This window comes from Mustela putorius, unplaced genomic scaffold (genome assembly GCF_011764305.1).
Source record: "Mustela putorius furo isolate JIRA1106 unplaced genomic scaffold, ASM1176430v1.1 tig00000743_pilon_pilon_pilon, whole genome shotgun sequence".
Lineage (NCBI taxonomy): Eukaryota > Metazoa > Chordata > Mammalia > Carnivora > Mustelidae > Mustela > Mustela putorius.
In genome coordinates, this window is record NW_025421464.1 from 5,688,097 (window position 1) to 5,713,820 (window position 25,724).

At 52.8% G+C, this 25,724-nt stretch overlaps 1 protein-coding gene across 2 annotated transcripts in view; it reads left to right on the plus strand.

Moving 5' to 3' along the window:
• DLGAP4 (DLG associated protein 4) overlaps positions 1-25,724 on the plus strand; it is a 136,483-nt gene that overhangs the window by 44,191 nt on the left and 66,568 nt on the right. For both annotated transcript variants that reach the window (XM_004746498.3, XM_004746497.3), the window contains exons 2-6: positions 10,410-11,481; positions 14,113-14,354; positions 16,898-17,012; positions 19,622-19,672; positions 22,470-22,710. In XM_004746498.3, coding sequence (XP_004746555.1) covers positions 10,483-11,481; positions 14,113-14,354; positions 16,898-17,012; positions 19,622-19,672; positions 22,470-22,710 — 1,648 coding nt within the window. In that variant the 5' untranslated portion in view covers positions 10,410-10,482. The remainder of the gene's footprint in view (positions 1-10,409; positions 11,482-14,112; positions 14,355-16,897; positions 17,013-19,621; positions 19,673-22,469; positions 22,711-25,724) is intronic.

The window sequence follows — 25,724 nt, forward strand, 5'->3', positions numbered from 1 at the left end:
CTGGAGTGGAAAAGCGCACCATCCTGTAGCTGCCTCACGGTCTTCACCATTTCTAGGCATCCCCCTAGACCTTCTGCAGGTCTTTGATTTAGCAAAAGCTACGGGAGCCTCTCCTGCTGGGGACCCAGCAGTGACAGAGACAGACCCTGTCCCTGCGGTTCCAAGCTCTGTCAGGCCTAAATCCGGGCAGTGCTGCAGAGGGCTGGCAGGTGAGGTGCTGCCCCGGGGGTGGGGCCAGCCTCTGCAGAGGGAGCCCGTGCGCTGAGACCGGAGGAAGCAAGGACAAGTCACGTGGTCAGAGGGGGACACAGCATTGCAGTCAGAGCCACAGGAAGAGCGAGAGCCCCAAGATGGGAGTTAATGACCCGTGTTCAAGGAACAGGATGGAGGCCCAAGGGGGTAGGGGCAGGAAATGAAGTTGGAAAAGCAAGAAGAAACAAGATGAGTAGGAAAATTGGCTTTGAGTCTAAGGACCATGGGAGCCTTGTCGTCTGGGGGAGAGGCGATGGGGGGGCCAGCCCCGGGCAGGGCTGTGACGGTGGTGAGAAGTGGTGGGACTCTGGGATATCTGGAAGGTGGAGTTGTTTTGAAGGATTTGCTGTGTGATGGGTTGTGGTGCTGAGAGAAAGAGGCGTGGAGGATGATCCCGTGAGGTTTCTGACCTGAGTGAGCAGGAGGATGGGGCTGGCATGAGCGGAATCGGGGTAGACGGTGGGAGGAACAGGTTGGGGTGGGTGGGAAATCAGGCATTCGATTTTGGACCTGTCAGACATCCAGAGCGAGATGTCAGGGAGGCAGGGATAGGCGTCTGGCGTTTGAGAGAGATTGGGCGGAAGATGTAAATTTAGGATTGTCAGATAGAGGTGGTGTTTAAAGCCATGAGTCTGGATGAGATCAGCAGGAGAGAGAGGGTAAAGAGAAGCAAAGAGCACCCAGTTCCTCGAGCAATTAGAGGTCAGAGGAAGAGACGCCAGCAAGAGAGAGCGCCGGTGTGGTGAGGAGTGTAGGAGGGGAATGGGAGGGGTACTCAGAGATGAAGTCACGGTGGAATGCGGCCTGCCTCCCCCTCCACCCCTGCCCCAGACAGCGCCAGGTCCTGGAGGCTCCACAGGACCCATTCTTTTTTCCTTCCACACTTTTGCCCTGCAGAGGCCTACGGCAGTGGCTATGCTGGCCGTGGACTGTGGTGAACGTCCCCAGAATGTTGTGTCATTCCACCCACATCATTCCAAGCTGTTCATCTCTGGGCTCACCCTCCCATGCCCTGCTCTAGTTCTCTGTCTCTCTCTTAACACAGTTCACTCCCGAGAGAACTATCCCCTCCCTTCATTTAGACTCTCTGTCTCTGTTAATATAATCTTAGACCAAACCAGCCTTTCTGATCCCAATGAATACAGAAGACAGAGGCAAGAAGTATGAAGGGATCTGAGCTGGTTAAAGGGAGCAGCTGTCAAGAGGGGAAGTGGGTTTGTTATTGTCGGGAAAAGGGTTTGGGGTTGCATCAGCATGGGCCTTGACTGCCTCACCAAGAAGTTTGAACTGAGGAGAGAAGAGGATCCACAGAAGGTTCTAGATTAGGGGGATGATGCAATCAGGTGAGTTTTGCATCAGGAAGAGCCATGCTGGGTTCCGTTCCTGGCCTTGTCCCTAATTAGCTCACAGGCCAACTCTGGCTCCAGAACAAGTGGGGATCACGCAGGGGGGCCCCATTCTGTGTGGATGAGGGTAGCGACAGCAGTCACTGTTGCACCACAGAGCAGGGAGCGTTCCAAGGGAGGCAGCAGCTCCGCGACTTCCTCCATGTTTCCGTGAGGGCAATGAGGCTTATATTAATGAGAGATAATTATGGGCACCCGGATGGGCCTAAGTATAGCTCAGAGACAAAGGCAGCGCAAGGCTGCCAGCTGCTTCCCCTGCAAGGCCCAGGCCTGCCTATTTTAAGATTTCCCCAAGGTGAAGCTCCTGCCACTGCTAGGGGTTGGGCGGCTGAGGCACTGGCTCCCAGGGTCCCAGGAACTCTGACCAGGAGTGTTCAGAGGGAATCAGCATGGCCAGATGCCCACAGAACCTTCCCTCAAACATCCACGGCCTGATGGTGGAAACAGAGGCCTGGGTGACCAGTCTGCGGTTGCCCCAAGAGCAGAGCCAGGATTTGAATCCAGAGGCAGCTGCGTGCCCTTTGCATGATGCTCTGCCACATCCCTGCCCCAGAGGCATCGGCTTGTCCGCAGGAAAGCACAGTGAGGTGAGGAGGGGAGCATGACTGATGTTCATTAAGCCCTATGTGCCAGATGTTTTCCATATGACATCACAATGAATCCTCATCATAATCTTGAAAAGGATCCGCATCCCCAAAAGGGAAACTGAGGCTTAAGAGGAGTGATTGAATTACTGAATATCTGTCCGTAAGGAGGGAAAGAAATAGAACCCAGTTATGTCCTGTCTTAGGGTTAGGTTCCCCAAGAAGAGATGCTGAGGAAGACAGGAAGTCTGCTGGGAAGACCTATGACAGGTGGGGGGTACAGGATCGGGCAGAGGGAGGAGCCAGATAGAGATACCATTACAAGAAAGGTTCCGCTGATCCCACGGGCAGCTCTGGGTCTGGGATGGCCCATTAAAGTAGTTCTGAATTGGGAAAGGGAGCCAAGCTTTGGTGCCCATACATCAACCAGTTACTGGCTGCTGGCTGCTCTGAAAAGGAGTGTAACCGTGGGTGAGGCATCTCCCTTTGGCTGAGAGTAAGTCCTAGCATTGCCCAGTGTGAACTGTAAGCAGCCAGGGTTTGGCCGCTGGAGACGTGAGTGCCTCCATCTTGAAGAGGGACCTGAGTGGCCATTCCGGTGTCCACTACACGTTCATCCATTTCCAGATCCTTTCTAATTCCTCTGGCCCCCGCATGAGAAGAACCAGCCCTTGCCCACAAGGAGATTATGGGAATATGGACTCATGTTCTTTGTGGGACTGACAAACTAAGGGATGCTAGGGGGCAGGGAGACCATACGTGCTAATGAGGAAGGAAAGAGTAAGTGACCAGTCCAGGAAAAGTTGAAAAACCCCACCTATTTAAAACCTGTAGAAACTGAATGGGAGAAAACTATTGCAAATCATATTATAAGGGCCAGAATATATAAAGAATTCTTGGGGTGCCTGGGTGGCTCAGCCGGTTAAGGGTCTGCCTTCAGCTCAGGTCATGATCCTGGAGTCCTCAGCGGGGAGTCTGCTTCTCCCTGTCCTTTTGCTGCTCCCCCTGCTCATGCTCCTTCACTCACGCTCTCTCTCTCAAATAAATAAAATCTTAAAAAAAAAAGAACTCCTACAACTCAACCACAAAAAGTGACAAATCTCCCAATTTTAAAATGAGTGAAAGTCTTAAATAGACATTTCTCCAAAGAAGATACGCAAATTGCCAATACGCACAAGAAAAAATGCTCAACATCATTAGTCATCGGGGAAATGCAAATCAAGACCGCAATGAGATACCAGTTCATACCTACTAACATGGGTATAATTAAAAAAAAAAAAAACCCACATACACACAAAAAAGCAAAACAATAATTGTTGGTAAAGACGTAGAGAAATTGGACCCTATATGTTGCAGGTGGGAATGTAAGATGGTGGGAAACCATTTGGCAGTTCCTCAAAAAGTTTAACAGAATTAGCATATGACCCAGCAATTACATTCTTAGGTATATACCCCCAAAGAATTGAAAGCAGGGACTCAAACCAGATACTCGTGGGCCATCGCTTCTTGATTGCAACCTCATTCACGATAGCCAAAAGCACAACCCAAATGCCCATCAACAAATGAATGGACAAAACTGTGTCTCTGCGTACGTCCAGATATGATTCGGCCATAAAAAGGGATGAACTTCTGGTACATGTCATAATCCGGATGAACCTTGAAAATATTATGCTAAATGAAATAAGCCAGATACAGAAGGACAAATATTGATTCCATTCATATGAAATATCTAGAATGGGTGAATTCATAGAGACAAAGTGGATCAGAAATTACCAGGGGCTGGAGGAGAAGAGAGAATAAGGAGTCCTTGCATTTAATGGTTACAGAGTTTCTTTTTTTTTTTTTTTTAAGATTTTATTTATTTGGCAAAGAGAGACACTACAAAGAGGGAACACAAACAGGGGAGGGAGAAGCAGGCTCCCGCTGAGCAGGGAGCCAGACATGGGGCTCGATCCCAGGACCCTGGGATCATGACCTGAGCCAAAGGCAGATGCCTAATGACTGAGCCACCCAGGTGCCCCATAATGTTTATAGAGTTTATGTTTGGGGTGATGATGAAGAGTTCGGGACATAGATAATGGTGGTAGTTGTACAATGTTGTGAAGGTGATGAATGTCAATGAACTGTACCCTTCAAAATGGCTGAAGTGGCAAATTTTTATGTTATGTACATTTTACCACAATTAAAACAAAATACATAGGAGATAGGTAAATCCACAGAGACAGAAAGCAAACGGGTGGTTGCTGGAAGCCAGAAGGAGGAAGGGACAGGGAGTGATTGCTCATTGGGTACTGGGTTTTCTTCCGGGCTAAGAAAATGTTTTGGAACTAGATGGAGGTTACACAGCATCGTGACTGTACTGAATGTCACTGAATTATATGCTGTGTTACGTGCTTTTCGCCTCAATTTTTTTAAAAGAGGAGGAAAAAAAACCTGTGGGGAAATAAAATCCATGAGATGATGCCAAATAGGTACTCAGGAGGAAATGTATAGCTTTTCCAATGAAACATATATTAGAATATTAAGCCTCAGAAAATAAGTGAATTAAGTTTCCAACTACAAAATGTGGACAGGGTGTTAGAGTATCTTGGACCCCAGCTTTAGGAAGGGGAGCTGGAAGAGGCTTCTTCCTGGAGTTGGATTTTAAGTTCTAGAACTATACTATCCAATATGGTAGCCACTTGCCACATGTGATGTTTACATTTAAGTTAATTAAAATTAAAAAGGCAGCTCCTCAATGACACTAGCTGCGTTTTAGGTGTTCTATAGCCCATGTGGCTGGTAGCTACCATATTGGACAGGACAAACCCATGGGACAATGAACAATAAACCAGCAAGCAAGGAATATGTGAATTTCCACAAGTGTTGAGGACTATGTAGGAAATCCAGCAAGGTAATGAGTTTTGTTGGCAAGGGGAGCAAGGGACGGGGGACGAGGCTGGAGAAACTGGCAAATACTAGACCATGCTGGGCCTTCCAGACCTCCACTCTGCTAAGGTACTGCCTCATGCTGTCCCACCCTCCTGACACCCTGTTCCTCTGCTGGCAATCCTGGCCCCTTCCCTTGCAGACCTTCTGTTTCAGGTGAGCCAGTGGGCTGTACCCTGGGTTGAGTCAAGAGACCCAGGTTAACGGACCTGGAGTGGCCTTGCTGTGAGGCCTTATGCTGTCCCTTCCCCAGGCTGACACTCTTTATCTCCAGCAAGCTATGTGGTTGGAGCTGACAGTCAGAGGTCTACAGAGAATTGCTCTCCAATGACCTTGAATGCCAGGCTCAGGAGTCAGGCATTCGTCCCAAGAGCCAAGAGGAACCACCGAAGAGGAAGAACACTAGTGCTTTGGTATTTTAGCAGAATCACTCCAGCTGCAGTTTGGAACATGCAGGGGTCTTCGAGTGGACACTGAGGGACCAGGGAGAAGGCTATTCAGCTGTCCAGGTGAGTGGTGGGAGGGACAGAGGCAGAGGATCCGGAGAGGAAATGGCACCAGGAGACACAACCGAGGCAGAATCACTGTGATTCCGTGACTGTCATAGCTGAGGTTTCCCAGACCTTGGGCCTTTGTTTAGGCCCAAGACAAAGATTCAAGACTCAAGGGCAAGTACCTCATTTGGGAAGAGGCAGCACAGTGTGGGAAGGGAGAGGTAAGTCAGGGAAGGGAGTGTTATCAGGCAAGTGACCACTGCAGAAAACTGGAACTCATTCCCACTGGGCAGCTTCAGGAGTCCATGTAGAGCCCATGCCTCAGTTGTCCCACCTGAAAGGTAGAGGAGCTGGGGTATTTATACACCAGCTCCCCAACAGACACCAGTTGAGAGCTGCAGCTGGTTTGGGGGTGGGGGTAGGGTTGTTAAGTCTCTGGCAATTCCTGCCAGCCACATGTGAGCAGAGCTGGCTCCAGCAGCTAGAGAACACCCTCCACCACCCCCCCCCCACCACCACCACCCCCCTGCCGCCGCCTCCCACAGGGCTGCAGAAGCTGAGAGTCCCAAGTCAGTCTTGGGCACCACAGTGATGAGGCCACAGGAGATACAGGGTGGGGGAGAGGGGCACTCATAGTCACCTGTATGTGACTGTAGTGACCATAGTCGCTGTAGTGACCAACTGTTCATGAGGCCCGTATCAGGCTGTTGTTGAAAGACACAGAAACCCAACTCAAACTTAAGCAAAAAGTCTCAACTGTCGTATGGGATCTTACCAAGATCTCAACAAAGGACTCCAGGCTGACGCTCCGCCAAGCACACAGCCCTAACAGAGAGAAGGGCACCTCTTTCCGAAGAGTCCAGCCATTCCCAGGGCCAACTCTCATTGGCTAGGGAGGATCCTGTTCCCATCTCTGAGCCAATCAGTGCTCAGGGAGGCAGGGCTCTGATTGGCCAGACCTGGGTCATGTGTCCACTCCTAGGGTTCTTGGATAGGTCTGGCTCCACCTAGACTACAGGATGTAGACTGGGGGGGGGGGGAGTGGATCATTTTCCAGGCACCCTGGGCATTGTTGCCAGGGAAGGACATAGAAAGTCAGAAGAGGGAAGAATTCAGGGTGGTGCCTAGGTGCCTGGCTTGAGCCCCACTGAGTGACCTTGAAGCATTTTGCTGATTTGGGGACACCATATGCCCCACTCAGAGCCCTGGGAGGCACTGACGTTTAAAGTGGAGTGGAAGGACAGACACGCGGGCCCCACAAGTCAGAGAAAGGGACTTTTTTAAATAATGAGGGCCCAGTCACAGGAAGGAAAGAAGTTGAGAGTTTATTTGTGGTCATTAAATCATCTGGGTCTCTAGAGGACTCCCTGATGGTGGCAGCCCCCACTCTCCCTCCTGTAACCCTGGTGGCACCTCCAAGACAGGGACCCAATTCCCCCCACCAGCCAGGTGCGGGGCCTCATCAGTCAAGACCACCACCAGGTTGTGGCCCACGGTTTGTACCCCAGGGAATGAGAGTGTGCCAGCATTTCACAATTCACTAAGCACTTGCCCGCTCTTCCCTTTCTCTTGGCCCCGTTTGACAAACACAGTCTGAGGCTTAGGGAGGCAGCCATGGTCCCAGGCTCACGTGGTCCTGTTGGGGCAATCCTGAATTCCTGGGGATCAGAGGCACCTGTGATGTGATATTGAAGCCAGCTTGGGCCTTGGGCTGAGAGAACTGGGTGTGGTGTGCACTTCAAGGCCAGCGCCCGGCCACTGTCTTCTGCTCCTGGTGACCAGCCCTCTCCACCTCCAGCATTTCTGAGGCGTCGGGCCCCTGCCAAGCCCACGAGCCAGCAGGGCTGTGTTTGCAAATCATGTCCTCAGTTTTCAGTATCTGGCCTTACTTGAGTGGGCATTGAGGACATATGGCCGCACATACAGTTCTCCAGCTAGAGAAACAAGGAGGCTGGCCCCTGAGCCCGGGGATCACTGCGGCCCTGAGGGGCTGTACGGAAGCCAAGAAGGGATATGGGGCTGGTTTTGCTTGAAATTGTCTTCAAGAAGGGGTTTGCCCAGAGGGAGCCGCTGCTAGCTGGAATGGAGAGGGATTCTTGACTTTCTGGAACCCTGATGGGGTGGCTGGCGTTGAAGTTACCTGTTTCGCCTGGGCTAGAAGGATCCCTCCCAACCTTGGTTTCCCCATCTGTAAAATGGAGATAATGGCCCCCCACCTCTTGTGGCTGTTGTGAGGGTATGGGGTAATGAAGTTAAAGAGGTCAGTCAGGGGGCGCCTGGGTGGCTCAGTGGGTTGAGGCCTCTGCCTTCGGCTCAGGTCATGATCCCAGGGTCCTGGGATTGAGCCCCACATCAGGCTCCCTGCTCAGCAGTGAGACTGCTTCCCCCTCTCACTCTCTGCCTGCCTTTCTGCCTACTTGTGATCTCTGCCTGTCAAATAAATAAATAAAATCTTAAAAAAAAAAAATAAAAAGAGGTCAGTCAGTGGACATCCTCTCCAGCTTGGAGATAAATGCTCTCCTGAGCCAGCTGGTGGGAGCAAAGATCCAAGGATGGATGTGACAATACTGTGGCCTCCAGGATGGGGTCCATCAGGCTCCTAGAGGCAAGGAGGGTGTCTGGCAGGGAGACGGAGAACTTGAGCCAGGTGGACCCTGCTGAAGTCTCATGGCTTAAGAAGGCTTAGGGATAGTTGATCATGAAACATCTAGGTCCAAGGAAATAATCCTCAGATCCTTGAGGTTGTGGGGCTGGCCAGCTTCCCGGGACAGTTGCACGGCAGTGCTGCAGAGGACTAGGAATAGCTGTGGGGTCCCCCACTGCTACTGCCACTGGACCCACTGTGTGACCCCAAGGCAGTTGTTGCCCTCTAAGGGCCTCAGTTTCCCCACCTCTATGATGGGAGTTTCACCGAGGCCAGTGTTTTTGACGCAGTGTTAGGTGGGATCTGGAATTTGCCTTAAGAGCTGCTCTGAGGGGTGAGAAGGAGTCTCAGACACCAGAACCCATTTGGTATATTAATTTCCTGTGGCTGCTGTGACAGATTTCCAAAACTTACTGGCTTGAAACAACACAGATTTATTATTTTACAGTTATAGAGGTTATAAGTCTACAATGAGTCTCAGGACTTCAATCTTTCTGGAAGCCCTAGAGGAGACTCTGACTCCTTGCCTCTTCTGGCTTCTAACAGCTGCCCACATTCCATGGCTCATGACCCTCATCCCCCTCTGACCTCCGCTTCTATCATATCTTCATGCCTCCCTCCTAAAAAGACCCCAGATCTGTACCCCTCCAGATAATCCAGAATAATCTCCCCATCTCAAAATCCTTAATCATATCTGCAAAAACCCTTTTAATATGTCAAGTAACATAATCAGAGATTTGGGGGATTAGGACCTGGGCAACTTTGGGGAGCCATCATTCTGCCTACCACGCTTGGCTTCTGCCAGAGCCTGTGCATTCGGACCTGGCGCAGTGCTCCAAGATCTCTACCCCTACTGCCCTTGTTCCCACTTGCTCTGTTCCAGCCACACTGATGGCTTTCAGATTCTCAGCACACCAGGCACACAGTCCATAGCAAGCCGTGGGACTCCTCTGAGTCGAGCTGGTGGTGTGTACAGGCCTTAGAAACCTGGCTAACCTCCCCTCTGCTTCGTGGTACAGATGGGAAGACTGAGGCACAAAAAGGAAAGGTACTTGCCCAAGTATTAAGACTGTTTTTTCCAGCATGGGCTTGGATGGAAGATCTATACAGTCCAATAGTCTGATTTTACAGATGGGGAAACTGAGTCATGGTTCCACCTAAATGCCACCCCGACGCAGGGCCTTGTCCTGTCCACCCAGTCCTGAGAACGAGCCCCAGTTATAGAACTCACTGAGAACTGTTCAGGCTGACTGTCATTGATCTGTTCCAGCCATAAATGATGAGCTAATGAGCTTATTGGCTTCTCTGCTGTTTGCAGCCCCGGGCGCCTAGCCCAGAAGTCACATCAGTAGACATCTGATGAGGGACAAAGCAGATGTTTATAGAGGGTGTGCATTTGATGTAGGTAGGATTCCTCTGCTAAAGTGAGAGTTGGAGAGTCCTGCCCTCAGACTCAGGTGAGATAGGCCCTACTCTTTAGAAGGCTTCTCTGGCCCTCTTTCAACCGTGCTGAACCACTCATAGGCAAGAGTGTTCCAAGGCCAAGAGGACATGCTCATCCAGAGCCACACTCTGGATACCGGGGACTGTGGAATTCCCTAACCAAATGGCCCCAGGCCTGCTTCCAGGGCCAGCGTGGGATCTTCCCATGGGTGGCCTGCACTGCCCATGGGACTGGGCCATCCCTAGGCCTGAAAGCACATGGAGTGAACTTGTGGTGCATGTGGGTACGTGGCTCCTTGTAGCAAAGGATAAGTCAGAGATGGGAGGAAAACAGGGTGAGCCACTCCCCCCTCCCACTACATTCGATCGTGGAATTTGATCTGAGTTCAGACTTGGCTTTCCAGGTTATTATGAGGACATGTTCATCAAGGTAGGATTTTTTTTTTAACAGTTTGCCAGCCTGAGCTGTGACTTGGATTGACACACACGGTATGTGGGTCTGTGTTTGTCTTCTTGTCCTCCACCCGGCAGTGTGAAAGGTAGGCCAAGAGTCCTCCGAAACCCTTCCAATCGTGAGATCTGTAGGGGTCTGGGTGACATTCCTGGCACCCTGTCCCCTCCAAATTCAGCTGATTTCCTCTCTGTTTTCTCTCCCCAGGATAGCTGCTGCCTGGGAAACGCAACCCGGGCGCCCCGCTAGGGCAACGGCCCCTGCCCTGAGGGCCGGGATCATGAAAGGCCTCGGTGACAGCCGCCCTCGCCACCTCTCCGACAGCCTGGACCCACCGCACGAGCCCCTGTTCGCAGGGCCTGACCGCAATCCCTACCTGTTGTCGCCCACGGAGGCCTTTGCCCGCGAGGCTCGCTTCCCTGGCCAGAACACTCTGCCTGGGGATGGTCTCTTCCCCCTCAACAACCAACTGCCACCTCCAAGCAGCACCTTCCCCCGCATCCACTATAACTCCCACTTCGAGGTGCCAGAGGAGAGCCCCTTCCCCAGCCATGCCCAGGCCACCAAGATCAACCGGCTGCCTGCCAACCTCCTGGACCAGTTTGAGAAGCAACTGCCCATCCACCGCGATGGCTTTAGCACGCTCCAGTTCCCCCGTGGTGAGGCCAAGGCCCGTGGTGAGAGTCCTGGCCGCATCCGCCACCTGGTCCACTCGGTCCAGCGGCTCTTCTTCACCAAGGCGCCCTCACTGGAGGGCACAGCAGGCAAGGTCGGTGGCAATGGCAGCAAGAAAGGTGGCCTGGAGGACGGCAAGGGCCGGAGGGCCAAGAGCAAGGAACGGGCCAAGGCTGGGGAACCCAAAAGGCGTAGCCGCTCCAACATCTCGGGCTGGTGGAGCTCTGATGACAACTTGGACGGCGAGGGTGGCGCCTTCCGCAGCAGTGGCCCAGCCTCCGGGCTGATGACGCTCGGCCGACAGGCAGAACGCAGCCAGCCACGTTACTTCATGCACGCCTACAACACCATCAGCGGGCACATGCTCAAAGCAGCCAAAAACAACACCGCTGAGCTGACTGCCCCACCACCCCCTCCCGCACCTCCAGCTGCCTGCCCCAGCCTTGGGGTGGGCACTGACACCAACTATGTCAAGCGGGGCTCCTGGTCCACTCTGACCCTCAGCCACGCCCACGAAGTCTGCCAGAAGACCTCAGCCACCTTGGATAAGAGCCTGCTAAAGTCCAAATCCTGCCACCAGGGTCTAGCATACCATTACCTGCAGGTGGGTCCCTCCCATGGTTAGGGGTAGAGTAAGGAATGTTGGGGAGGGCCCCTGTTCTGAGACTTAGCTGGACCACAGATTTACTTGGAAAGTTGCCTCATTCTGGGCTCCTGTGAGTAAACGCCTGTGAAATGGGTGTCTGGTGGTACCTGCTAATAAGGGGATTTCTTCCACTGGTCATGCTTTCGGCAGACACTGATTAAGTTTCTTCCGAGCCAGCCCAGAGTAGGTACTAAAATGTGTACCTGCCCTCTAGAGGACAAATCTGGAAGCTCTGCCCTCCACCATCCTCAGAGGACCAATTGCATGGTGTTCTACATGCCAGCCTCCTGCCTGCTAGCCCTACCAGACCAAGGGCTCCTTGAAGACGGGGACCACATTAGAAGCAGCTGTGTGCCCCGAAGGCCCAGGACAGGGTTGGCAGAGAGAGAGTGCTCAGGAAATGTGAGAAGAGAGAGGGCTAGAAGAACAGATGGACATTTAAAGTGAACAAAGCTAGAAATAAATAAGACAGAATCCTGATTATCAGGATACTGGGAGAGAAAGATGCATGAACAGATAGATAGTCACATCAGTGTGAGTGGAGTGTGATGGAGATCAGCATGGAGGGCTGTAGGAGGCCCTAACCCAGCTTGGGGGACTAACTTTCTCCTCCCAAGTGTTAATGTTTATTGAGGAACTTAATATGCACTTTGCAAAGCCACACTCCCGGAAAGCAGCAGAAGGCTCAGCGACATCTCTGTTGCTATGCATTTCCCTGGGGCCCTCGAGAGCAAAGCCAGGGGCTAAGAGCTGAGTGTGGCTCCTGGGGCAGAACCCAAGCTGTGGGTGGAAGTTACAGGAAGCAGATTTCAGTACCCACCAAGATGGAAGGGGCTGCTTCTGTAGGTAGTGAGCCCTTCATCCCGGGGGGTGTACCAGCACAGGCCTGGCCAGCCTTTGGGAACACATTAGATGCATTTTGAACCAGATGAACATCAAACGCTGACAAAGCCCCAAGCTCTTGTCATGCTATATAAAAATTCCAAAGATGGTGCAACTATGGGGGAAAAGCTATTTTTTTTCAATAGAAGGAAAATGGAAATCTAGGCAGTATTTTATATATTTAAGGCTTTTGTGGCTCTCAATCCAATTCCTTAGTTTAGAAACATCAGAGAGGGTGTTGTGTGACCTGGCTCCCTCTCAGAATGCTGTGGTTTGGTCTGATCATGTGAAAAATGCTTCAGAAACACATGAAAGAGAGTCTCTGTGGGCCCTGGGGTTTGTGCTTTCTGCTTGGGAGGTGGGGGGTGGGTGCTGGGGTAGCAACAGGTTTTAAGCAGGAATATCAAAGGGCACCTTCCCAAGGGGCAGGTGGAGCCAGGGAAGATGGACTAGCAAATGGTTTGGGAGGTAGAATGTGTGGGCCCTAGTGACCAGCTGGGCAGTTAGCTGGGGGGGTGGGAAACGGGGTTCTGGGGTGGGAGTCCCAGACTGGGACCATCCCTCAGCTGAGAACTGGTCACTGGCAATATGGGCATCTAGAAGGACACGGCATCTGTGTGCATTTTGTATGTGGTGAAGAATGGTGATTCTGTGTCCACTGAGAAATGTGTGTCACCCGGGCCTCGGTGATGAAGGGTGTTGAACCTAGCGGGGGTGTGCACTCTGTATGTGTCGAGGCAAAGACGCGGTGAGATGGGGACAGGCTGCAGTGTTTCCGCATTGCGGTGATGGCTGCTGTGTTCGGTGGGGGGTGGTGCGAGTATGTTCTGGGTTCACATTGTGTACTTGTCCAGGGGCGCGCAGTAATGAGTGGCTGCTGTGGGCGTGTCCTTGGTGAGATGGGGGCGGAGAATGTACGTTTGCTCTCTGAGATGTGTGCACCTGGCAAGTTGTGTTCACTCTGTGCTTGGGCTGAGAGACCTAGTAAGTGCTAAGATGTGTGGGATCTTTCATCATGGGGTGAATGTCCACTGTGTATACCTGTCAGATGGCAAAACAGCCCTTTTTCCAGGTCACCACCTGGGTGGCAGCCCCTTCCCACCGGCCTCCGCACCTCTGTGCCTGGGCTTACCCACTAGTAAGGGATACAGGATGTCCATTGGCTCCAAGGACCCTGCCCCTTTACTACTGTGCTGGAGTCCTCTGACCAATCCTCCCTATCCCTACCCCCATCCTAGGACAGGATCTTGGTGCCAGGTCTGAGGGCCTCAGTCTGGTCTGATGTTCTCATCTGTGTGGTGGGATCATAAGCCGTCCTCTAAGATAGCAGGGTGACGTGATGGGAACACAGTGGGTGCTCAGAAAGGGAACTGCAGTGGGCAGCAACTGTGATCTTACAGCCTGAGCGGTTTTGCTGGGGCACACCCACCCTGGGATCCGTGCAGAAATCTGAGGTCTTAAGAGAGGCGAGGATTTGCTTGAGACAAGTGGCCGAGCCGGCTCTGGAACTCAAGTATCCTTCCCAGCCCCCGGTTCTGCCCTGCTGCTGGGTGGCTTCAACAGCAGTACCCATCACGGAAGGCTGAAACTGCCCGAGGCGGAGAGCGGGGGCGCTTCAGGGCCCCGAGTACCGCTCTGCGATGTGCGCTGCGCCCCACCCCCCCGATCCCGCCCTACGCTCGCTGAGGTCTGTCCGCCCATCCTCAGGTGCCCGGCGGCGGCGGCGAGTGGAGCACCGCGCTGCTGTCCCCGCGCGAGGCGGACGCCGCCGCCGAGGGCCCCATCCCGTGCAGGCGCATGCGCAGCGGCAGCTACATCAAGGCCATGGGCGACGAGGACAGCGACGAGTCCGGCGGCAGCCCCAAGCCCTCACCCAAGACGGCAGCACGGCGCCAGAGCTACCTGAGGGCCACGCAGCAGTCGCTGGGAGAGCAGAGCAACCCCCGCAGGTGAGCGCGCAGCCCCGCTACCTAGAGCCCCGCCCACAGGCTAGCCCGGCCCCCCCGGAGCTCCGCCCCCCGGGATTGCGGCTCGGGAGTCCGAGTCAGGTCCTGGGAGGTCTCCCAAGTTCCGCCTGCTGGGAGCCCCGCCCACAGGCTAACCTGCGGGGTTGGAGGCCTCCCAGCCCTCCGCACGTGAGCTCTACGGAAAAGCCTCCTCCGCTCTCACAGGCTCCGCTCACTGGCCGGGCTAGTCCCTAGGTGAGCTCCTCACAGGTATGTCCCACCTCTGGGAACCTCGCTTTCCTGCTCTTGTGGCCCCCTAGGAAAGCCCCGCCCCAAAGGTGAATCCTGCCTCACAGCCTCAGATCCAGGTGAACTCGGGCTCCCAGTGATCTAGGCTCCCTAGGTAAACCCGGCCTTAGCTTAGCCTTCTCCCTGAGATCCTTGTCCTTAGGTTGGCCCTTCGTTTGACGAGTTGACTCTGGAGAGCCCCCCCATAAGCCCCCCACAGTTAAACCCTGACCAGCAGTGAGTCTCTTCCTTTGGCAAACAATAAGGAGAGTCTCTCTAGAGTGGCTGGCTGTGTCCCCAGAAGGCACATCACCACGTGAGTTCCATTCCCACAGGGGAACCGGGCCAGGGAACCCTCTTCTTCCGATTAGGAGAACCTTGCCCCTAGTGATCCCACCACCTGTACCAACAAGGTACTTACTGCGGGGGGGCGGGGGGAGGCCAGAGCCCCCTCTGCCCTTGCGCCTGTAATTGATCCCTGTGGTGAGCTCCGAGACTGGGGAGGAGAGTGTATCCAGAAGTCAAAAGCTGGTGAAGAGCCTTCACCTGTTCCCTCACCCTGCCTGGAATTTCACCGTCAAGCCCTTTCCCGTTGCTTTAAGACTTAAAAGAGTTAATGAAATTATGAACAAATGAGATTCATGCACTGGGAGAGCAACAATTAAAATGTTAGAGAAAGGTGAGGCTTTCACATGCAGAAGTCACTGTGGGGATCAGAACAGAAAAGAATGAGAGGAGGAAAAAAACGTTACAGAAAGCCCATCATCAAGTACAAAACAAGTAAAACTTAGTAGGAGGGGTTCAAAGTTCTTTGAGGAAAAGAAACAAAAGTAAGTCAGAAACAAAAAGAAGAGTTAAGGAAACCAGCTTAGTCCTAGTTCCTAAACTACGGGGGCCAAGAGTCAAGACTTCTAGGAGGAGGGGGTCTGGGAGGACCTTGACAGAGGAAAGAGAGCAGGTAAGTTGACAGAGCACTGAGGCAGGGAGAGGCAAGGAGGAGCAGGGAGGGGCAGTGTACTCGGAGAAGCCCGGAGTTTCCTTGTGACAGGGAATTGCTTAAGGGATGCACTGGGGGACAGAAGGCAGGGAATGGCCTCCAGGTGGGAATTCAGGACATCACTGGCCCGTCCCAGATCTCCCCCTCTCTGAGCCTCAGTTCCCCATCTTTAAGTGCGGGGGCTAAGGTAGATGATCTTTAAGACCCCTTCTAGTCCTGGAAGCACTTCTATGAATGACCAGTGTGCACTGAGGTGGGAGAGGAGCGTGGGACCCAGGCCCAGACCTTGAATGAGAGGGAATAAATAATAATAGTAGCTATAGTAATGGGCGCCATCTGTTAGCACTTGCCGCACTCTGGGCTCTGTGCCTGGCCCAGTGCACTTCAGTGTGATTCCAAAGCCTCATTATGGCCCCAAGCAGGCAGGCCACTTTGTAGGTGAGGAAACTGAGACATAGGCAAGGGGGTCGTGACTTGCCCAAGGTCACCCTCTGAGGAAACTCCATTCCAATTCAAGCCCACCTAGGGCAAGGCCTGAGCTGTTGGGTGCTTGGATTTTAACCCCAGAGCAGTGGGGTTAAAACTCACTGCACTGCCTGCTGGGAGCCCCGCCCACAGGCTAACCTGCCCCATTGGAGACCTCCGGGCTCTCCCGTCAGGTGGGCGCTCCCGGAATGTCTCCTCCACTCTCACAGGCTCGGCTCACTGGCCAGCCTAGTGAGGGAGAAACCCAGGGTCAGGGAGGTGTGAGAAAAATTGAAGAGCAGGAGCTGTGAGAAGTGGTGTCTTTGGGGGCCTGGTGGAAGTTACCCGGATATTGTGCTGAAACTGATGTACTTTGGGCAGCTCCAGCCTGAGATCAAGGCTGTGAGCCTTGACCTCCCTTCCCTTTCCAGCCATTGGAATTGCCCCAGACCTGTCGGGGGAGGGGGCTGTAGAATCGGGCTGGCTTCGGAAGCAAGGGTTGAAATGGTTAAAAGTGAGCTTGTGCTGCCACCTCGTGGCTACGGTAGAGATGACAGGTGAGAAAGACCGGCCTCCTCCAGAGTCAAGTCAGAGAGCTGAGAGCTCTCCCCTTGCTCAGTGCCCATAACCCACCCCTCCACCCCATCTTCACCCCTCCCAACACTACACAGGCTGGCAGTGACTTCCATTTTTCCCTCTGCACTCGATGACCTTGGCCATTCTTTCCTGGTCTGAGCCTGTTTCTCGGGCTGAACAATGGGTGGGCTGAGCCCTGTCTGCTCCCCACCTTCCCCAGGAGTCTGGACCGCCTGGATTCCGTGGACATGCTGCTGCCCTCCAAGTGTCCCAGCTGGGAAGAGGACTACAACCCCGTCAGCGACAGCCTCAACGACTCCAGCTGCATCAGCCAGGTGAGGGTGGCGGCTAGCCAGGACAGTGAGCTTGGAAGAGCCCAGCTCCCACCCAGGAGGACAGACATCCAGGCCCAGCCCCTGGCGAGTGGTCCCCATATGTCTTCACTGTGCTTCTGTTTGGTCTTTGTTCCCATAGCTGCCTGTGTACATATGTCTGTCCCACTGACTGTCCTGTGGCTGGAGAGTGGTCAGGGAGCCTGGCATGTCGTGGCCTGAGCTGAGAGCCCTCAGGGAGGAGCCACACCACTGCTATAGACCCAGGAGCCCTGAAGATAGAGAACTGGAGACCTGAGCTTGAGTCCCAGTCTTGTCACCGAGAGTATGAACTCAGGACAAGTCACTCCCTCCCTGAGCCTCAGTTTCCTGATTTACACAGAAGGGTGGTAATTCCTATTTCAAAGCATTATGAGGAATTGAGATAGGAATGTAGTGTTCTCAGCAAAGGGTAGCTAACTTTATGGTTCATATTGCTGTGTTGCTGTATGACCTTGGGAAAGTTGCTTCTCCATTCTGGACCTCCATGTCCCGCAGGCTCAGAGGAAAGTTGGACTTCCAAGGTTTAGGCACCCCTGCCACTAACATCGATTAGCACGCTGTGCTGAACTTTTCTTTCTCTTAACTCCCAGGTTCTTGAACCCTCACAGCCATGTCCAGGGATGGGTGTGCTTATTATTTATATCCCCATTTCACAGATGAGGAAACTGAGGCTCAGCTGGTTGAGATCACACAGCAAGGAGGAGGCAGAGCTGGGCGGAGGTCCAGGGCTGTCAGTCATACAACAGGACTCCAGTCCCCGCCATGTGCCCAGTACTTTGGGGTTGGCAAAGGGAAGACCAGCCAAGTATCAAGGGCTCCCCCTAGGGTGTGGATGGGGAGATGAGGCCCAGTGAGGGCAACACCTGCTAGGAGTAAAAGAGTGGGGCAGGCGAGGCCCCAGGTGCAGCCCGAGCCTCCTTTCTGGGCGGAGACAGGCCCCAGGGCCCACTGTGTGTAGCCCCACTGCCCGGGCTAATACACTGCTTAGAACTGGAAAGCTTTGGGATCCCCTCCCCTCACCACTCCACTGTTCCTCATCTGGCCGTAGCATCCCCCCCTGGAGTCCCCAGACCTCTCAGCACTGTCATTCCCAGACCAAGGAGACTGACTTCAGACTTGGGGAGGAGTAGAGTACCCCAGCCTGGGACTCTGTCCCTGCCACCCTCATGCAGGCCCCACCAAGGCTTCTGGGCTCCAGGCCTGCCACCTGCTCTGTGTTCCCAATGGCCATAGGGAGCTTGTGAAGGATGTGAGGCAGATCACACCATGTCCCTGCTCTAAACCCTCTGTAGCTCCCGCCTGCCCGCAGTGAAGGCCAGACTCCTTACTCAGCGGCGTGTGGGCCTGCCTCTCTCTCACATGGGATCTCAGATGCTCTGTTCCCTGTCCTGCTGCAGCCACACTGGCCTCCTCGCACACCTCACACACCTTACTGTTTCTTCTCTCAGGAGCACCCCTCTCTTAGATCTTTGCTCAGCTGATTTTTCTGTGTTTCTGGTCTTGATTCAAATGTCACCTCAGGGGAACCTGCCCTGTAACTTGTTGAAAGGAGCCCCCAGGACACTGTTCCCTTACCCTGCTTAATTTACTTGACAGCACCATTACTGTCAGGAGTTATAGCTGCTTATTTAATTGATGTCTGTCTCACTCTTAAGACTGGGTGCTCCCTGCAGGTGGGGAGCTTGCCGTGTGGTTCCCTGTACTGTCCTGGTCCTCAGCACGTAGCACAGGGCACACGGGAGCCTTCTGAATGGATGGCTTCCCTCCCTGTGTCTCCTATCCTACCGTGTTCTTTTGTTTCTCAGTCTTCTGTCTTTGTATCTGTCTCTGTTTTTCTTTCCCCTCATTCACATTTTTCTCTGACTCCTTCTAGTCGGTACCACAGCCATGTTTCTCTCTGTCTTTCTCTCACACACCCCATCTTCACCTCTGCCTGGCCCCGGCATCTGGAACACTTTTGTTCTTTGGCTGTACATAAAGGCCCATGGAATCAGCCAGGCTGGGGACCCCAGCAGGTCTATGCTACTATCCCCTGCCCAGCCCAGCTCTCTCCTAGGCCAGGGTCCTCTGAGCCCTCAAACCCTCACCTCCAGAAGCTTGAGTGACCTGAGCCACATATGTGGTCCTAGAGTCAGAGATATCCCAGCTCTGACTGGGTCTCTGAGGCCTTGACTCCTGCCAGAAGCAGCCTCCCTCCCACCAGGCCGTGGACTATGTGGGCCCTGACCAGGGAAGAGAAGGCTTTGGGCTCTGGGCCTAATCTGTAGATCCGGGAGTTGGGGGGACTGCCTGCCTGGGTGAGAGGCAGTATACTGGGCATCCCCCAGGGGCCAGAACAAAAGAAAGATGTAGAAAGAGCAGAGTATAAATCCTCAGTAGCACCCAGCTCCAGAAGGGGTAACTCTCCCATCTGTGGAGGAAGCTAAGTGAGACCACCTGGCAGACTAGGCCTCAGCCAGTCTGGGGAAGATGTTAGGCCAGCCAGCCAGCCTCTTGTAGCCAAGTCTGAATACCCTACCCCAGCCCCCAGCCTTGGTCTCCCCATAACCCTCCCCCTCTCTTTCCTGCAGATTTTTGGACAGGCCTCCCTGATCCCCCAGTTGTTTGGCCATGAGCAGCAGGTCAGTATGTTTGCCCTTCTCTCGTACCCCAATTCCAGAGCCCAGGGCTGGGTCTGAGACCTGGCATCTGAGTGGTCCCAGCCCCTGGCCCTGGCAGGAACCAGCAGAGCCCGCGCCAGGGAAGGCACCACCGGTGAGCATGGAGTCGAGGCTCACACTCTGTCCTGACCTCTCCCTCACTGACCCTTTCACTTCACTTTTCTGTGCCTGAGTTTCCTCTTTTAAAAAATGGAAAAGAATGGGCTAGGTCTCGTGGATAGGGCAAGAAACAATCCCAGAGTAAAGGAAAGTGGACCCTGGGAATCTTCTAGCTAGAGAGACTGTTCTCTTTGGACACATTGGCAGCTGGGGGCTGGTGGTATTGGCCTCCAGGTCCCAGATCCCCTAATGTTTCTCCTTTAAGGATGTTGGAGTGTTGGCATGAACACAGAGACTTTTCCATTTTACAAAACTTGGTGGGGGTGAAGCTGCTCATGGTACGCTGTCTGTTTGCCCTACGGGTGCCCCTTCCTGTGCACACACACCCTGCCCGAGAAGAGACCCTCTCCTCCTTCCCAAGCCCCAGCCCCTGAGACCAGAAAGAAAGGCTGAAATGGGCTCCAAGCTCACCGCCTCATTGTGGCCAGGAGAAGACAAGGAACCTGTCCAAGGGGCGGGATGAAGATTGGCCCCTCCTCTCCTGATGCTAGCTGTGGCAGGCTTATGTGCCTCCCACGTTCATGTCATAGTTCTTCTCAAACACATTATTCGGGAAGGTCTTTCGGGAGCCCCCAGGGGTCCAGTGCCCTCTTCCTCCCCTAATGTCCACAGGCTTGTGGTAAGGATGTGATGTGTTAACATACAAAATCTCAACGAGTTCCCTGCCCACAGTATGTCCTCAGTGATATGCATACCAACAGCTCTGACCAGCTGGCCTCAGCTCTCAGGGCTTGGAAGCATCTTAACCAGTACTTACAAATCCTTGCCCTCACCCCACGGAGCCCTCTCTAAGAATAGGGATAGGTCACCTGGTACTTAGTCTCCTGACACTGTTCCCAGCATGGGATATGAATGATCTCATTTAATCTCGACAGCAACCTTAGGAAATTTGGTCTACAGTTAGCCCTTAATTTATAGATGGGGAAACTGAGGCACAGAGCAGTTAAGTGACGTGCCCCCATTCATATTGCAAGGAAGTGATGGACCCAGGTTGAAACTCCGGCAGTCCTATTCCAGAGCTGTGGCATGCCTGCAGTCGCAAAGCAAGACCTTATTGCCCTTGGCAATCACAGGGGCTCCTCGGTGTACTTCAGGTCACAGCCAAGGAGGATAAACGCCTGTCTCTTTCAAACCCACTCCAAATGAATGTTGGGTATACCTCATGGCCTATATTTTAATTTATCAGTGTTGTCCGGCAGAACTTTCTGTGAAGACGGAGATGTTCTGTCCTACACGCTTTCCCATGAGGTGGCATAAGCAAGTGAAACATAGCTAGTGTGGCTAAGGAACTGAATTTTTTTGTTTAATTTTAATTAGTTTAAAACCTAAAGAGCCACACATGGTTAGTTGCTACCATATTGGACAGCACAGATTTAGACCTTTCCAAATAGATATGCTCCCAACTGGGTGATGATCCGTCTAGTCATTTTACCTGATGCAGTGCCAGGCATTTCATTTAGGTAGGAAACCTACCTGACCTCTGACCCAGAGGGTGGTGAGACCTGGATGCCACACCAGCAGAGCAGGCCCCAAGAACAGCTCCATCTTTCTTCCACATGGTGCTCAGTCAACTTCTGTCCCTGCCCTTCTTGCCCTGGCCTCCCCTCAGGACCTCCAGTCAGGGTCCATCCTTTGCTCGCCAACTCCTCAGCTTATGCTCTGTGGTCTCCAGTTGCCATCATGGCTAAGACCTGGGTCAAACATACCCTTCCAGAACCCTTAGAGAGTATATGTGTGGCAGGCTGCTGTATGCTCACACTCTCAGCTGCAGATCTATAGGATCTTGGATGGCCATCTCTAGAGAGACACTTAGAAACCATCTAGATAACGTTGAACTAGGTGTGAGATGACAAATAGCAGACGTGTCACCATTCTCCATACTGCATACATATCACCATTCTCAATACTGCCCTTGGCAGACATCACTAATCAATCCTCACCACCTCTCAGTTACCATTCTCTATAACACCCTTGGCAGACATCACTAATCAATCCTCACTGCCACTACCCTCATTCCAGTTTTATCTTCTCTTACCAGATTATGACGTCAACTTCATCTCAGGCCTCTGCCTCTGTCCCAGACTCCCTTCCCAACATTCATTCTCTACTCCAGGGCTAGATTAATCCTCCTTAAATTCATATTTGGAGTACTGATTCAGCCACTTCCTCACTGGGTACACCTGGCAAGTATCTTTCCCTCACTGGCCCTCGGTTTCTTTGCTTGTGAAAGTAAAGGAATTGGACCTTAAGCTGGTAAATTTCTAGCACACCTACTGCCACCTCCCATTCCAACATTCAAGGTAGACATTACTAATTGATTGTAGCCTTCTTTGTGGCTGAATTCAGATGTGACCTCAGGATCTATCAGTTGATCAGTTTGGACACTCAAGACCCACTAAATATCCTTAATCAAATTTGAGGCTGTCACTTCTTAAGGGTTCCATCCACCCACCCTATATCGTGAGCGAGATGGGAGGAAAGGGAGGGCTGACTCAAGGCCCCACTGACTCTCCAGCCCTGCTGCTGAGCCAACCACCCAGCACCCCGTCCCTCCAGAATGGGCCCTGCTGGCCCCTGACGCCCACCTTTGCCCGGCTAGGTACGGGAGGCAGATCTGAGCGACCAGTATGAGGCAGCCTGCGAGTCTGCCTGCAGCGAAGCCGAGTCTACAGCCGCCGAGGCACTGGACTTGCCGCTGCCCAGCTATTTTCGCTCCCGCAGCCACAGCTACCTGCGGGCCATCCAGGCGGGCTGCTCGCAGGAGGAGGACAGTGTCTCCCTGCAGTCCCTCTCCCCCCCGCCCAGCACTGGCAGCCTCAGCAACAGTCGCACGCTTCCGAGTGAGTACTGAGATGGGGGAGAGGGGTTGTTTTTGTTTCTCACGAGGGGACCCCAGAGACTGTTCCTGGTGGACTGGATGTTGGGAATGCCGGGGAAGGAGCAAAACAGGAGGCCTTGAGACTGAACTTCCCAGTAAAGGACAAACTGGAGCTCAAACCGGGGTCACAGAGGCCGGTGTCATCTCTGGCAGTAGGAGGAGGGGGTCAGAGAGGGCTCCCACTCGGCTCCCAATCCTGGCTCAGAGCAGCCACCTGCTGGTGGGTGGGGCTCCCTGAAGCCCCACCTCCCCATTTGGATTAGTTCTGGTAGGCAAACCTATGGTGAGGTTTAGAACCCACAGGAAAGAGGATGGTGTCTGCACTGAGCCTTCTCAGCCAGCTGGGTTTGCGGGTGTCTCTCTTATCCACAGAGACCACCTGTCCTTTCTGATACTTGTTGTAAGTTCTCTGGTGACAGGCTATGCATGATCAGAGCAAAAGGGAACCCTGCATCACAGACTAAACCATGAAAACCCAGACCAGGGAAAATCATAGATCATTTCTGGTTTAGTAGAGAGAGTTTCAATCTTATCCTGGCTAGCTGGTTTTCCTTTAGGAGTCTCGTTTCCTCATCTGTACACCGAGGCAGAAGCCAGGCCCCAGAGAGTTCTTGGGAAGACGAGATAAGGGAGTGTTTAGGCAGGGCCTTGCGCATGGTGGGAGCTATGATCGTTGGTGTTCAGACATGACTCTGACTTTCCTGGCAGTCAGAAGCAGTTGGGGTTGGATTGTTGTAGGAAAAGAGACATGTTTCAAGTGTTCAGCTTGTGTTTGATGTAAATAAATGAATTTAAATCCTATGCATGTTCTGTATGCAGGAAATTAGCTTATCAAATGAATGTCTTTGTCTTTACGGGGGGGCAGTGCAAGAAACGACTTGTTTCCCCATTGCCTTTCCAATCCTGGGTGAGATCTGGGCAGATCCCTGAGCTTTTCCAGTCACTTTTAGACCATAAGGAATAGTCTCATTTTTAGGTATTAGGAGTCAGGTCGGGCCTCACTGCGAAGCTTCAGTGTTACCAACCTCAGATCTCATGTTTCTGCAGGTAGAGCCATAAAGCCTGCAAGAGGGAGCTGGGTGTGGTGGTCATTGTTGACTCTGTTGCTTGTTCACAAGGGGCCGTTTCTGGTCCCTCCAGATGGCAGGGGAAGGTAGCCAGCACAGGTGTTTTTGGGTATTGGAACTTTCTGGATGACCGATGCCACACACTGGCTATTTGCTAAGTGGTACCTTCGGAAGGCCTCACAGTGCCTCCTTCCCTGGCATGGGCAGTCCCCCTCCAGCCCACTGCTTCTTATTCCCCCTCCGCATCTCGCTCTGCTGGACCCCCTCCTCCCAACTCAGCTTCTCTTTTCAGGTCCTGCCAGGCAGGCATCTTGGGCAAAATTCTCTGATGACAACTCCGGCCCCATTTTCTCCCTTGACTCCAATTCTACCTGTGTGACAATGAGGCCCTTGTCCTGGGGAGCTCTGACAGTCTGGGCTTCACTACAGCCCTTCTTCTGGACCTGCTTTCATGCGTAACCCTGCCAGGCTCTACTTCGGAGGTCTACCAGATGCCGAGGCCCACTTCTAGGGCCTCCAAATCTAGGGGATCCCTGCCAGGCTCTCCCAGGCATCCTGCTGTATTCCCTTAGGAGCCTCAGGGAAAGGGCCAGATTCTCCCATCATCAGGCCCATTCTCTAAGCTTGAAGTAGGCCTGGGGGGACATACAGCACACCAGCAATTTTCTTCAGATAGACACTCATTCTCTAATCTTCCCCAAACCCAATCACTCATAAATAGACTAAGGATGGGTCAATACCCCAGAACTGCTTAGGTCCCTGTATCGATCAGCTGTTGCCACAATAGCGCTGCATAACAAAGAACCACAAAATTAGTGTAGTACAACGATGAACACTTATTTCTTGCTTTGTGGGTCAGCGGGAACAGTTCTGTCCCACAACTCTCTCATCCTCCTCCTGAAACCAAAGGTCCTCCTGGGATCAGTGACCCATTCAGGGCATGTTCTTGGCAGAAGCACAAGAGAGCAAGCCTAAGGACACAAGCACATTTCAAGGCCCCTATGAATATACTATCTGCTAAAATTCCATGGGGTAAAGGAAGTCACATGACTGAGCTCAAAGACAGGGATGGAGAGGTACCCTCCTACCTTTGTGTAAGAAACTATTTCTATAGCAATGGTGTGGATACAGGGAGGGGTGAAAAATGAGGGTTGATAATCGAATCTGCTATAGTCCACTCTCTTGGCCATATTTATTCCGTTCCTCTCACACAGAAAATACACCATTTATCCGGGACACCTGGGTGGCTCAGCTGGTTAAGCATCTGACTCTTGGTTTCAGCTCAGGTCATGATCTCAGGGTCATAAGATCGAGCCCTGAGTGGGGCCCTCTCAGTGCAGAGTCTGCTTGAGCTTCTCTCCCTCCCATTCTGCCTCTACCCACGCTGGTGCGTGTGCTCATGCATGAGCACACACACACTCTGTCTCCCTCTCGTTCTCGAATAAACATTTTTTAAAATACACTTATCCTCAAGAACCCCAAAGTCTCATCCAATCATAACAGCAGGATCTCATGATTTATGTTAGGTCTGGCTCCGGCTCCTCTTGATTGAGTAACCTAAAATCTAAGAAGAAAAAGAGACAGGGCACCTGGGTGACTCAGTTGGTTAAACGTCTGCCTTCAGCTCAGGCCATGATTCCAGGGTCCTAGGATCAAGCCCTGAATTGGGTTCCTTGCTCAGCGGGGAGCCTGCTTCTCATTCTGCCTGCCACTCCCCCTGCTTGTGCTCTCTCTCTCTCTCTTTGACAAATAAATAAGTAAAATTTAAAAAGAAAAAGAGACCCCAACCAACCACACCCACTCCGAACTGTCTTGTTTGGGTGATCCAGCAGCTGGCTTTAAATAGAGGGCTGTGGGCCTCCAATTATTCTCAGTTTGGGGGCTTTAGATCAAACAAGACACTCAAGAA